The 12,660-nt window shown below is 33.9% G+C and overlaps 1 protein-coding gene across 1 annotated transcript in view; it reads left to right on the forward strand.

The window, feature by feature from the left end:
* The window catches only part of LOC139489282 (fibropellin-1-like), a 31,833-nt gene extending 22,569 nt beyond the window's left edge, over positions 1 to 9,264 (forward strand). Inside the window, exons 5-8 of the mRNA XM_071275555.1 lie at positions 1,049 to 4,949; positions 5,788 to 5,944; positions 6,416 to 6,513; positions 7,853 to 9,264. Coding sequence (XP_071131656.1) covers positions 1,049 to 4,949; positions 5,788 to 5,944; positions 6,416 to 6,513; positions 7,853 to 8,051 — 4,355 coding nt within the window. The 3' untranslated portion in view covers positions 8,052 to 9,264. The remainder of the gene's footprint in view (positions 1 to 1,048; positions 4,950 to 5,787; positions 5,945 to 6,415; positions 6,514 to 7,852) is intronic.
* The last annotated feature ends 3,396 nt before the right edge of the window (positions 9,265 to 12,660 follow it).

Raw genomic sequence — 12,660 nt, forward strand, 5'->3', positions numbered from 1 at the left:
AACTTTTAAAACTGGGTTATGATTATTGATTTTATAGAAACAAGGAGATGTTGTATTGGTGCCAATGAGACAACTCTCCATCTTAGTCACAATGTATAAAAGGAAACAATTATAGGTCAAAGTACGGCCTTTAACACAGACCCTTGTATTATTAACCAATATGTATATCAAAAATTAATTTTGGCAGCAGATTATGCATTTCGTTTTCGGTTGTTGCCAAACAATTTTGACAGAGTTGTCTCCCTTATCCAATACAATTCTAAAAAGGATATCATTAATTTCTTTCCGTTAGAATTCGAGATATCGGATTAATATCTTGGCGATCTTTTCTTGGTGAATACTCCTGACACAAAACATTCATTCATCTGTTGCAAGTAGTTTGAGGTTAGGGGGTCTTGAAATGATGTTGACACAGATATTAAATTATTCCGGGAAAGGGATGGCTAGTTTTCTGTTCCAGTTAGCTACACGAACAAACAGTTATGGGTACATCTATGATACGTGAACAAACAATAATGCGTACCCTTGGTACGTGATCAACTAACTGTTACGCGCACGTTTAGGAAGTTGAACAAATGTGTACATTTAGGGTACATAAACAAAGTGTCACGTTAACCTTTAGGGTACACGACGACTTATTATTCATACCTCTTATGACCGGACGCCCCTTCATAGGAACATCATGATTGTCATTGATTGTATTACACAGACAATTTTATTGTATTAAGGAGGCTCGCGGGTATAACATTTTCCAAAAAAAATCAAACGTTTATTTTTCATTACAAATCTTATTAATTACCTTAAGATGTTGTTACTTTATCATATGGTACAAAAATTATTCCAAAAAATCAATACGTGTTGGCCCCAGGTGACTTTTAAAATGTAGATATCATTTAAAAAGCTCCAAATTATCTCCCTTGGGTGAAAAACTGCCATGTTTTGGCATTAAAATTTAAATATCTTTTTTAACTCATCGTGACCTATATTTTTTATTGTTATTTTCGAAAAAGCAGTACATAAACTTAATAATTGTAAAATTGTTTAAAAGGTTTTACTGGAAAGCAATGCACGACAGATATTAATGAATGTGTATCAAATCCATGTCATAATAATGGAACCTGTACAGATCATATAGGCAAATATGCATGTATATGTCCAACTGGATTTACCGGAAGTACATGCACAACAAACATTGATGACTGTAACCCGAATCCATGCCAGCATCAGGCTGTTTGTCATGATCACACTAATTATTATTCATGCACATGTAAACCTGGATATACTGGTAAAAATTGTTCTACAAATATCAACGAATGTTCCTCCAATCCATGCAAAAACTCTGGAACTTGTAAAGATGGTGTAAATAGTTATACATGTTCCTGCTTAGCTGGCTTCACTGGTCGAAACTGTGAAATAAATATCAACAACTGTTCTCCAAACCCATGCAAAAACTCTGGAACTTGTAAAGATGGTGTTAACAATTATACATGTTCCTGCTTAGCTGGCTTCACTGGTCGAAACTGTGAAATAAATATCAACAACTGTTCTCCAAACCCATGCAAAAACTCTGGAACTTGTAAAGATGGTGTTAACAATTATACATGTTCCTGCTCAGCTGGCTTCACTGGTCGAAACTGTGAAATAAATATCAACAACTGTTCTCCAAACCCATGCAAAAACTCTGGAACTTGTAAAGATGGTGTTAACAATTATACCTGTTCCTGCTCAGCTGGCTTCACTGGTCGAAACTGTGAAATAAATATCAACAACTGTTCTCCAAACCCATGCAAAAACTCTGGAACTTGTAAAGATGGTGTTAACAATTATACATGTTCCTGCTCAGCTGGCTTCACTGGTCGAGACTGTGAAATAAATATCAACAACTGTTCTCCAAACCCATGCAAAAACTCTGGAACTTGTAAAGATGGTGTTAACAATTATACCTGTTCCTGCTTAGCTGGCTTCACTGGTCGAAACTGTGAAATAAATATCAACAACTGTTCTCCAAACCCATGCAAAAACTCTGGAACTTGTAAAGATGGTGTTAACAATTATACCTGTTCCTGCTTAGCTGGCTTCACTGGTCGAAACTGTGAAATAAATATCAACAACTGTTCTCCAAACCCATGCAAAAACTCTGGAACTTGTAAAGATGGTGTTAACAATTATACATGTTCCTGCTTAGCTGGCTTCACTGGTCGAAACTGTGAAATAAATATCAACAACTGTTCTCCAAACCCATGCAAAAACTCTGGAACTTGTAAAGATGGTGTTAACAATTATACATGTTCCTGCTCAGCTGGCTTCACTGGTCGAAACTGTGAAATAAATATCAACAACTGTTCTCCAAACCCATGCAAAAACTCTGGAACTTGTAAAGATGGTGTTAACAATTATACATGTTCCTGCTTAGCTGGCTTCACTGGTCGAAACTGTGAAATAAATATCAACAACTGTTCTCCAAACCCATGCAAAAACTCTGGAACTTGTAAAGATGGTGTTAACAATTATACATGTTCCTGCTCAGCTGGCTTCACTGGTCGAAACTGTGAAATAAATATCAACAACTGTTCTCCAAACCCATGCAAAAACTCTGGAACTTGTAAAGATGGTGTTAACAATTATACATGTTCCTGCTTAGCTGGCTTCACAGGTCGAAACTGTGAAATAAAGATCAACAATTGTTCTCCAAAGCCGTGTAAGAACTCTGGCACGTGTAAAGATGGAGTTAACAATTATAACTGTTCCTGCTTAGCTGGCTTCACTGGTCGAAACTGTGAAATAAATGTTGACAATTGTTCTCCAAACCCGTGTAAGAACTCTGGCACGTGTAAAGATGGTGTTAACAATTATACCTGTTCCTGCTTAGCTGGATTCATTGGTCAAAACTGTGAAATAAATGTTGACAATTGTTATCCAAACCCGTGTAAGAACTCTGGCACGTGTAAAGATGGAGTTAACAATTATACCTGTTCCTGCTTAGCTGGATTCACTGGTCAAAACTGTGAAATAAATGTTGACAATTGTTCTCCAAACCCGTGTAAGAACTCTGGCACGTGTCAAGATGGTGTTAACAAATATACTTGTTTGTGCGTGAAAGGATTCACTGGCATTGATTGTGAAATCAATATTGACGATTGTAAAGATAGTCCATGCAAACATGGTACATGTGTAGATCAAGTAAATGGATATACTTGTGCCTGCACGTCTGGTTATAGCGGAAAATATTGTCAACAAAGTATTGACGAATGTAGCAGTAATCCTTGCCAAAATGGAACATGCACTGATCAACTGAACGGATATTCGTGTTTATGTGTTCCTGGTTACACTGGAAGAAATTGTGAAACAGATGTTGATGAATGTCAGAGTAACCCTTGCGATCATGGTAACTGTGTTAATTTGGTAAATAGCTATCAGTGTTTATGCAGTCCTGGTTACTCAGGTGTAAACTGTAAAACTGACATAGATGAGTGTATTAGTAACCCTTGTGAAAATGGTGTCTGTAAAAATTTAGAAAACTCATTTCGTTGTGATTGCCAAGCTGGTTACACTGGTCCTCACTGCAGAGTAAACATTGACGAATGTAAAAGTAGTCCATGTCACAATGGAACATGCAAGGATGAAATCAATGGGTTTTCATGTACATGTCAGGAAGGATTTACTGGGCGGTTATGTGAAACTAAGATAGACGAATGCGCATCAAATCCTTGTCAACACAATAGCAGTTGTAAGGACAGAACAAATGGTTACCTTTGTTTATGTCGAAGTGGGTATACGGGAAAGGACTGTGATATTTTGATAAGTACATTGGCACCGTCTACAACAAAACTTACAACTCCATTTATAACAACGAAATTTACTTCTCCGTCTACAACAACGAAAACAACTACTCTGTCTACAACAACAAAATCTACTACTCCGTCTACAACAAGGAAATCTACTACTCACTCTACAACAAGGAAATCAACAACTCCGTCTACAACTACGAAATCAACTACTCCGTCTACCACAGTGAAACCTTCTTCTCCATCTACAATAATGAAAACTACTACTCCGTCTACGACAACGAAATCTACTACTCCGTCTACAGTAATGAAATCTACTACTCCGTCTACAGTAATGAAATCTACTACTCCGTCTACAGTAATGAAAACTACTACTCCGTCTACAACACCGAAATCTACTACTCCGTCTACAGCAACGAAACCTACGAATCCGTCTACAACAACTAAACATTCTACTCCGTCTTCAAAAGTGAAATCTACTACTCCGTCTACAGTAATGAAAACTACTACTCCGTCTACAACAACTAGACATTCTACTTCGTCTACAAAAGTGAAACCTACTACTCCAACTACAACAATGAAAACTACTTATCCGTCTACAACAACTAGACATTCTACTCCATTTACAAAAGTGAAACCTACTACTCCGACTACAACTATGAAATCAACTACTCTGTCTACAACTACGAATTCTACTACTCCGTCTACGTCTTCGATACCTTCTACATCGCAAACAACACTACAAAGTACTACCACACAAACAACGAAGAAATCCTCAACTATGATTACGACGAAAAATGCACCAACATCAATGAATTCAACAACTATTCAAAAACAAACGAAGGAATCACCTCTATCGATAAGGACGCTACTTACAACTATTACAACAAAAGTCACGGTCCCACCAACGACAACAAAACACGAAATTTTGGGAAGTACCACTCAGAAGGCAAGCACAATAACAACGACCTTTAAGCCTTCTGCATCATCAACAATCATTCATTCAGTACCAAAGCCAGATGCATATCTTATCAAAGGTGACGTTACAACTTCTGTGAAAAACATCACAGCTACAATGAAAGACTTGATTGAGCAATATTTAAATGATCCAGGTGCAGACATACAAATCACAACGTCAACTGAAATAGTATTGGGAGAAGACAAGTAAGTTTCGACAACTCTTATATTGATATAGAATATCAAATGTTCTTATTAGTTACAACATATTTGTTGTTTATTGAACATCATAACTTTACTGCTTTGTCCGTTCAGTACTAGTACCGTATTCAGCAATATGAATTTATAGAATAATGTGGATAACTTTATGACCCATGATACCAAGATTCCGCAAAATCCTTATTTTAGCATTTGCACAAAATTTTCCGATAAAGCAATTAAACTCATCATAGATACCAGAATTGCAATTTGTATTTACGCCAGACGCGCGTTTCGTCTAAAAAAGAATTATCAGTGACGCTCGAACAAAAAAGAAAAAAATACAGCTACTGTAAGGTAATCTATGCCTGAGGTAGAAAAGCCTATCTATTTCAAAAATCTAATGTTTTGTAAACAGTTAATTTATAAGTATGACCATATCAATGATAATTTATGTCAACACAGAAGTGCTGACTACTGGGGTGATGATACCATCATGGAATAAAAGCTCCACCAGCAGTTTCATCGATCCAGTCGATGTAAATAAACTCATCATAGAAACCAGGATTGAAATTTTGTATTTACGCCAGATGCGCGTTTCGGCTTAAAAGACCCATCAATGACGCTCGAATACACGTGATTTAGTTGATCAATGATTTTTATAAAACTTATGAAGTATTTGTAACTCAAATACGATGATATTCATAAATATTAAAAGTAGAAAGGAAAGCTAGTAAGGGTTTTTATCGTACATCATCAATTGCCTATAAACAGAACACAATAGATTTGCGGTAAGCATATATTATGCTTTTAAGTTAATATCAAGTATGGAAATGTAAATTTTCAGTGAGTTGGTTACCAAGGTTACATACACTGTAAAGAAGAACGGCAAAGAACTTAGTAACAAAGAGGTACAGAAGTATTTCAATCAGGCGACAGCAACTCTTCATCTAAAACAATATAATGGCGAAGTTAAAAAACGACCAATGAAAACCACAGATAAGGTAAGTAATAGTAATATTTTATCTATAAAAAATTATAAACTTTTATTCTAAAATCAATATTTAGTTTCGTATTTTTTTTTCGTGGTTTTGTTCGTCTTTTGGTCGTTTTAGTTTTGTGCCAGACATTATATTTTCTGAGATCAATGAGTTTTGAATGTCCCCTTAGCATTTCCACCTCTTTTTGATAACGGATATGTAATAACATGAGTAACACGACTGGAGTCACATGTAGAGCAGGATATATTTACTATTCCGGAGCACATGAGACCACCCCCAGTTTTTGGTGGGGTTCTTGTTGCTTAGTCTTTAGTTTTCTATGTTGTGTCTTGTGTACTATTATTTGTCTGTTTGTCTTATTTTATTACTTCTATGCAATTCAATAGCTGATACATTGTGCATAGATTAAGATATTAATATAAAGCATTCTCAATTGAACTTTTAACTGTAAATCTTTATCTTATTATAAAATAGAACTCCAACAGCCATGGTGGTTTGATTGCAGGAATAGTTATTGCAGCACTAGCAGTGGTGGTCATTATTACAGCTTACTTATATATCACAAAGAAACGGTGAGTACTAATGATCACAATAAAAGCTTACTTAATAGATAAAATTTATCATCAAATAAAATTGAAAAAATGGGGAATACGTCTAAAAGACAACAACCCAACCAAAGAGCAGACAACAGCCGACGGCCGCTAATGGGTCTTAAAACGCAGCGAGAAAATCCTGTACCCGGAGGTGGTACTCAGCTGGCTCCTTAATAAATCATTAAAGATGCTTATTATTTCATAGTGATTACAACAAATCATTATTGAAATATACTAATGAAACACAAGCGAGTTCTACAAATCGATGTAAAGCTTAACTGTAATATAGGACAATTATATTATATTACAATGAAAAACTTACATACTAGTATATATATTACAAAGAAACTGTAAGTATAACAAATCATTATTTAAATTTTACATGCATATCACAAAGAAATTGTGAGAATTACAAATGATTATGAAAAACTTAAATATATATCACAAAGAAACGGTTAGTACTACAAATGATTAATCTCTTATAACTACGTGGCATTAAAGGTGTCAGACCACCAATTAAAAGTCCCTATCTGTTCAACCAAATTTTGCAATTATCATAGCTTTCTAAATTTTTTATCTTAAGTTTAACCTCTTACAAACCAGGTATGTCCTGAATCGTACAGGTATCACCTTTTTATAATGCCAATTTTCAACATACCTTTAAAGCCATATAAGAAAGAAGAGACCTTCCGAACTGATGTACCACTAAAAATAACCCCTGGTTTTCTTGAAATCTTAAATTAGTATACTATGGAGCGCATTAATCCTCAAATTTTAATGTCAATTCATAAACAAGTAAATTTGGGCTCAAAATGGTCTTAATATAATTATTTCTCTTTCCCCAAAAGTTTCAATTCTGCAAATTTGTTGGGAAGTTTAAGTAAACAATTACATCAAATGCACTATTTTTTGTCCGAGTAGGCTTCTTTCACATACGTTCTAAATTTGAGGGAGTAATTGGTGGTGTGACACCTAAAGGGGACGACTTTTTGACTCGCAGTTAGCAGAATGTGACCTGGTAACCCTGCAAATCGATACATTGTAAACTAGTACGTAAATAATCCGGCTCAACGTCTCAACCAAGTATAAAGTATGGTAATTACTCAAAAAGTATGAACATGTTCTCGTCCTTTATATTAGTTTAATTTGTTGCTGGATGTTACGAAGTCATCTATCATCATAAGAACGAAAAGTAAGTGCAATACATCATTTTTGTAGCACAAATAGCGTTTGAGTGTTGTTCGGTCATTGTCCCATACAATTATGCCGACCCTTTCTATATTTTTAAAGTAATCATTAATAAATTTATGTCTTACAGAAACAAAGCAAGAAGCAATAAAGTCGCTCGTTATGGTGAAGAAGAAGGGTCACAGAAATATAAAGATGACGTCGATATGGACAATTTTGGATATGATGATGAAGACGCCACAGAAGCTACATTTGTTAATCAGCAATATGATTCAAAAACAAATGCGAAGAACGGGATTAAAGACAGAAATAAAAGTATCAACATGTAGTATTTCATTGTAACTGTACTATAGCAACGTAACAAAAAATACTCATCATGTAATGTTGAATGTTATACATTATCGCTGAAAATGGTAAGATTATAGCATGAAAACTTCTTATCATTTTGAAAGTTTTCACTCACAAAAGAAGGGTGTACTTCATGTTCAAACTTTATAGCATAACGTAAAATCCTGACGAGTTAGCAAACATAGAAGACGTGTAAACAAGAAACATAAGAAAAAGTCAGTATTTGTGAAATCTGTCTTTTGTACATTACTAGTACATTATATACGTCATTACACTTGCCATCATTTTATTTTCTTTATTTTCAAACTATTATTCACTTACAATCAATCAGTTTTAGGATATTAAATGGCCCTTCTACTTTCAATTATGTGACTTTAGATAAATATAAATTATTTATAAAGTATCAAGTTTGAAGATAATAGAACTTTTACAAAGAATGATTTTGATACATGAATACTTTTGAGATTCTTTACACCTTCTATTTTTATCGATGATACATTAATTTTAGTATAAATGTTGTGATTCGATAAAATCTAGCTGATGGCATTGCTTCTCAGGTAAAATTGACCCTTTTTAAAGACTTTTTCAAAAGTTCAAATTTAGTCTATGGTTGTTTCTGATGAAGCAAAAATCAAGAAAGATAATCAGAAATATGATTAAAACAACTGAAACCAAAACCTCAACACATTGTATTCTATCTTATAAACGTCATTATTGTACTATAGCAACGTAACACAAATAAATATTCTATAAGATCTTTCTCATGAAAAGTCTACCTCAGACTGGATTTTACTTCAATATGTTGGCTTTTAGTGATTCGTATGAAGGTATAAACAAGAAAAGACTTCTGATGCACCTTTTATGATGATTATGATAAAAGTTATTTATTTTTTACGTTATATATGTATGCTATTACTTAATCTTCATAAAATTATATTGGTTAATTATTTTACGAGCAAACACCCGCAGTTTTATTTGTAGTTTTATTTTCATAAAGTTTAGAAAAGAATTGCAGCTATTTCAAGTTATTTTCATGAAGAAAAAGTGCTCCTTTTTGCATTTCATGAAAACACTTTTGAAAAACTGTACGTGTTTCTATATACTCGATAGATTGGTTGTTAGTAATATGTTTTTGGTAATAATAATAATTGTTATTTTTGTATGCTATTTCTTAATCTTAATAAATTGTATTATGTTAAATTTTTTTTTCATAAAAATAGCGTCAGTGGCGCAAATTACTATTTTTTTTTCACAACCTGCATGTCCGTCCGTCTTTTTTTTATGGGCAAACAAAGATTTTTTTTTCGTGGTGTTATACATTTTTATTTGTTTCTGTTTTCTTTTCACTAAATTGAGATAAAACAATGCAACACATAGTGATGACAAAGACTGAACTAAAAGTTAAGATTCCTAATGATGTTTAACACATATTAACTAAAGATAAAATAAGATTCACAGAGACGAACCTTATTGGGGTGCCTTGAAATGAAAGAAGGTTGAGTAACACAATTTGGTTTTCACCGAGTTGGTTATGTTAAATATGCTAACAATTACAAATAAAAAAACACAAAAAGATGGAACGTAGCAAGCAAACACAAATAAAAAAAAAACAATCTGAAAGGACTTTTTTGTCTGCAATGATAATATTGTGTTGATATTTCATGCTAAAAGAGGGACGAAATATACCTAAGGGACAGTCAAACTCATAAATCTAAAACAAACTGACAACGCCATGGCTAAAAATGAAAAAGACAAACAAACAACTGCACACACGACACAACATAGAAAACTAAAGAATAAACAACACGAACCCCACCAAAAAAACTAGGGGTGATCTCAGGTGCTCCGGAAGGGTTAGCAGATCCTGCTCCACATGTGGCACCCGTCGTGTTGTATATGTGATATCAAATCCGGCAAACAGTCTAACCCGGTAGGTCACACCCATGAAAGAGAAGGGGATTGTAGTTACGACGTAAGGAACATATCCGAGATCATTTGTGAAACGGTTATTCAATAACGGTCAACCAACTCGTGATGGCGTCCGTAAAATTTACGAAGGGATGATTTCAACTTCACCATTTGGAACTCTTGGTTTAATAGCTTCCTTGTGAGCAGCAACCCTCTATCAAGAAAATCATGATAAAAATGCAAGTACGGGAAAATCGTATCAATTGGGAGATATATACCCCGTATGCAGGTGCTGCTGGAATGTTACTACTTAGAAATGGAAAGTTCACAATTGGAAAGCTGAAATCATCTCTTTTGTCGTAAAGTTTTGTTTTCAACCGACCCTCATTGTCAATTTCTAGATGTAAGTCAAGATATGAGGCCGACTTAACTGTATATCTGTAGTATCCTTTATCTCTAGCTCGATTGGATAGATGCGTTCCACATAGTCACCAAATTTTGAATTATTTAGTGAAAGAACATCATCTATATAGCGAAAAGAAGAGTTAAAGGATATTGCTAACTTCTTATCTTTCTTCCTAAGAAGTTCCTGCATGAAGTCAGCCTTATAATTATAAAGAAACAAGTCGACAAGTAGATTGGCACAGTTTGTTACAATTGGAATGCCGACAGTCTGTTGAAAAACACTTCCTCCGAACGTAACAAATATGTTGTCAATCAAGAAATCAAGCATCTTGATAATATCAGTTTCAGAGAATTTTTTGTTCGAATCAGAGTGATCCTTTACAAAGTAGGATTTATCCCTCCCTAATTAGTTTAAGCTTTGGTGTGATAGCAAATCTTTGATAGTCAATGTTTTTATTGACAACTCTTCTCGATTCGTAGCGATTAAAGTATGACATATTTTAAAGTCAACTGTCTCCTATTTCCCTTATATCGATGGTGGCTTATCTAAAAAAATAAGTGCCATTGATATCGAAAAACAAATCGAAAAATATCAAAATAAAAAATCGAGTTAAAGGAAAGTCTCAATTATGAAAGAGGGACGAAAAATACCAAAGGGACAGTCAAACTCATAAATTTAAAACAAACTGACAACGCCATGGCTAAAAATGAAAAAGACAAACAAACAACAGCACGCACGACACAACATAGAAAACTAAAGAATAAACAACACGAACCCCACCAAAAAACTAGGGGTGATCTCAGGTTCTCCGGAAGGGTAAGCAGAAAATGGAATACACTATCAACTAACACAGCGCACATTTTTAGCCATATTGTGAATCTGATTTGGAACATGAAATAAAATGAAAATTTTCCTTTTGTTTAATAAGTCCAAAAATTCAAAAAAGATATTACAACTTGAAGATATCTCTTACTTTAAAGAGAGCTTTATTCTATTATTTTACACATTGAGCATAGGTTTATTAAAAAAAAAAAGAAAAAAAAAAAAAAAAAAACGCAGTGTGAACACACAAATTGACAGCAGAATATTACATAACACGGCCATTAAACGGTTGGCGTTACAGGAATAACATAAGATGTGGGTAATGCACCAATGATCGTAGCAGCAAACAAAAATGTATCAGTAAAAATAAATTTCGAAGTCAACATCTAGTCTTTAACAATAGACAAATGTCTTGTACAATACGACGTGTTTTGAATCATATCGAGTTCGTAGAAGCATGGAGGTAAAATGAAAATACTTTATAATTATGAAAGCAAACATCCGTCACCTCATCACTCAACTCCTTAAATTACTAAGACATCAAAATAACATAAAATAACCATTGACAAAGTTCCAGACAACCAGGGATTTAGTGGTGGTTTTACAAGTTTGTGAAGACCTCAACCATAATATCTCTTTTACATTTTACTTTCGATCACAAAAAGTTCATACAAGATCCCCTTGGTATCTTTAGCTTTTTGTTGTTAAATCATCATACAATGTTCAGTCTTATTGATATAGTTTGAACACGCGATCTCTATTAAAAGATCATTCTTTCCTTTTTGTCAAAACATATAAGTTTGAGTAGTTCACTGTCAAGGTGGTAATATGATATAATAGCAATTACTCCCACCGATTACGCATTTCCAACTTTAAATACGTATTTTGCATAAATAAACTAAATTGGAAGAGCAAAAATACGAAAACGCTGTGCACCACTTTCAATAACCTATTCACATACAATTAAATTAATTCTCATTTGGTATGGATTAATACAAATTTTAATACAAATTTTGAAAGTGACTGCCAGAGAATGAAAATCGCTGACAAATAAAAGGAAAAATTATATTGGAACATTACTAGTACATGATGACGTTCCGATCCAAATATTAAATCACTTCATAATACAGAAGGTATATACTAGTGATATGTAACAGAGAATTCAATACATTGTGTGCCTAATACAAAATCAAAGTTTCGTTAACAAAATAATTAACAGCAGGTATAAAAATTTAAACACAGTACAACTCATCATGATAAAGTTCCAAACCTAATCAGATCTTTCTAAGAAGAGAATTGTGTCATTTGGTCTCTTGTGGAGAGTTGTCTCGTTGCATGGTAATCATACCACATCTTCTTATTTTTATAAGATTGGTAACAAGTAAACAAAATTCCTAAGCACAGTTCTGGAAATTACTCAAAGGTACTTTCATCAACATAAAGTTCCCGGCAGA

The sequence above is a fragment of the Mytilus edulis genome, chromosome 9, assembly GCF_963676685.1.
Source record: "Mytilus edulis chromosome 9, xbMytEdul2.2, whole genome shotgun sequence".
NCBI classification, from domain to species: Eukaryota; Metazoa; Mollusca; class Bivalvia; order Mytilida; family Mytilidae; genus Mytilus; species Mytilus edulis.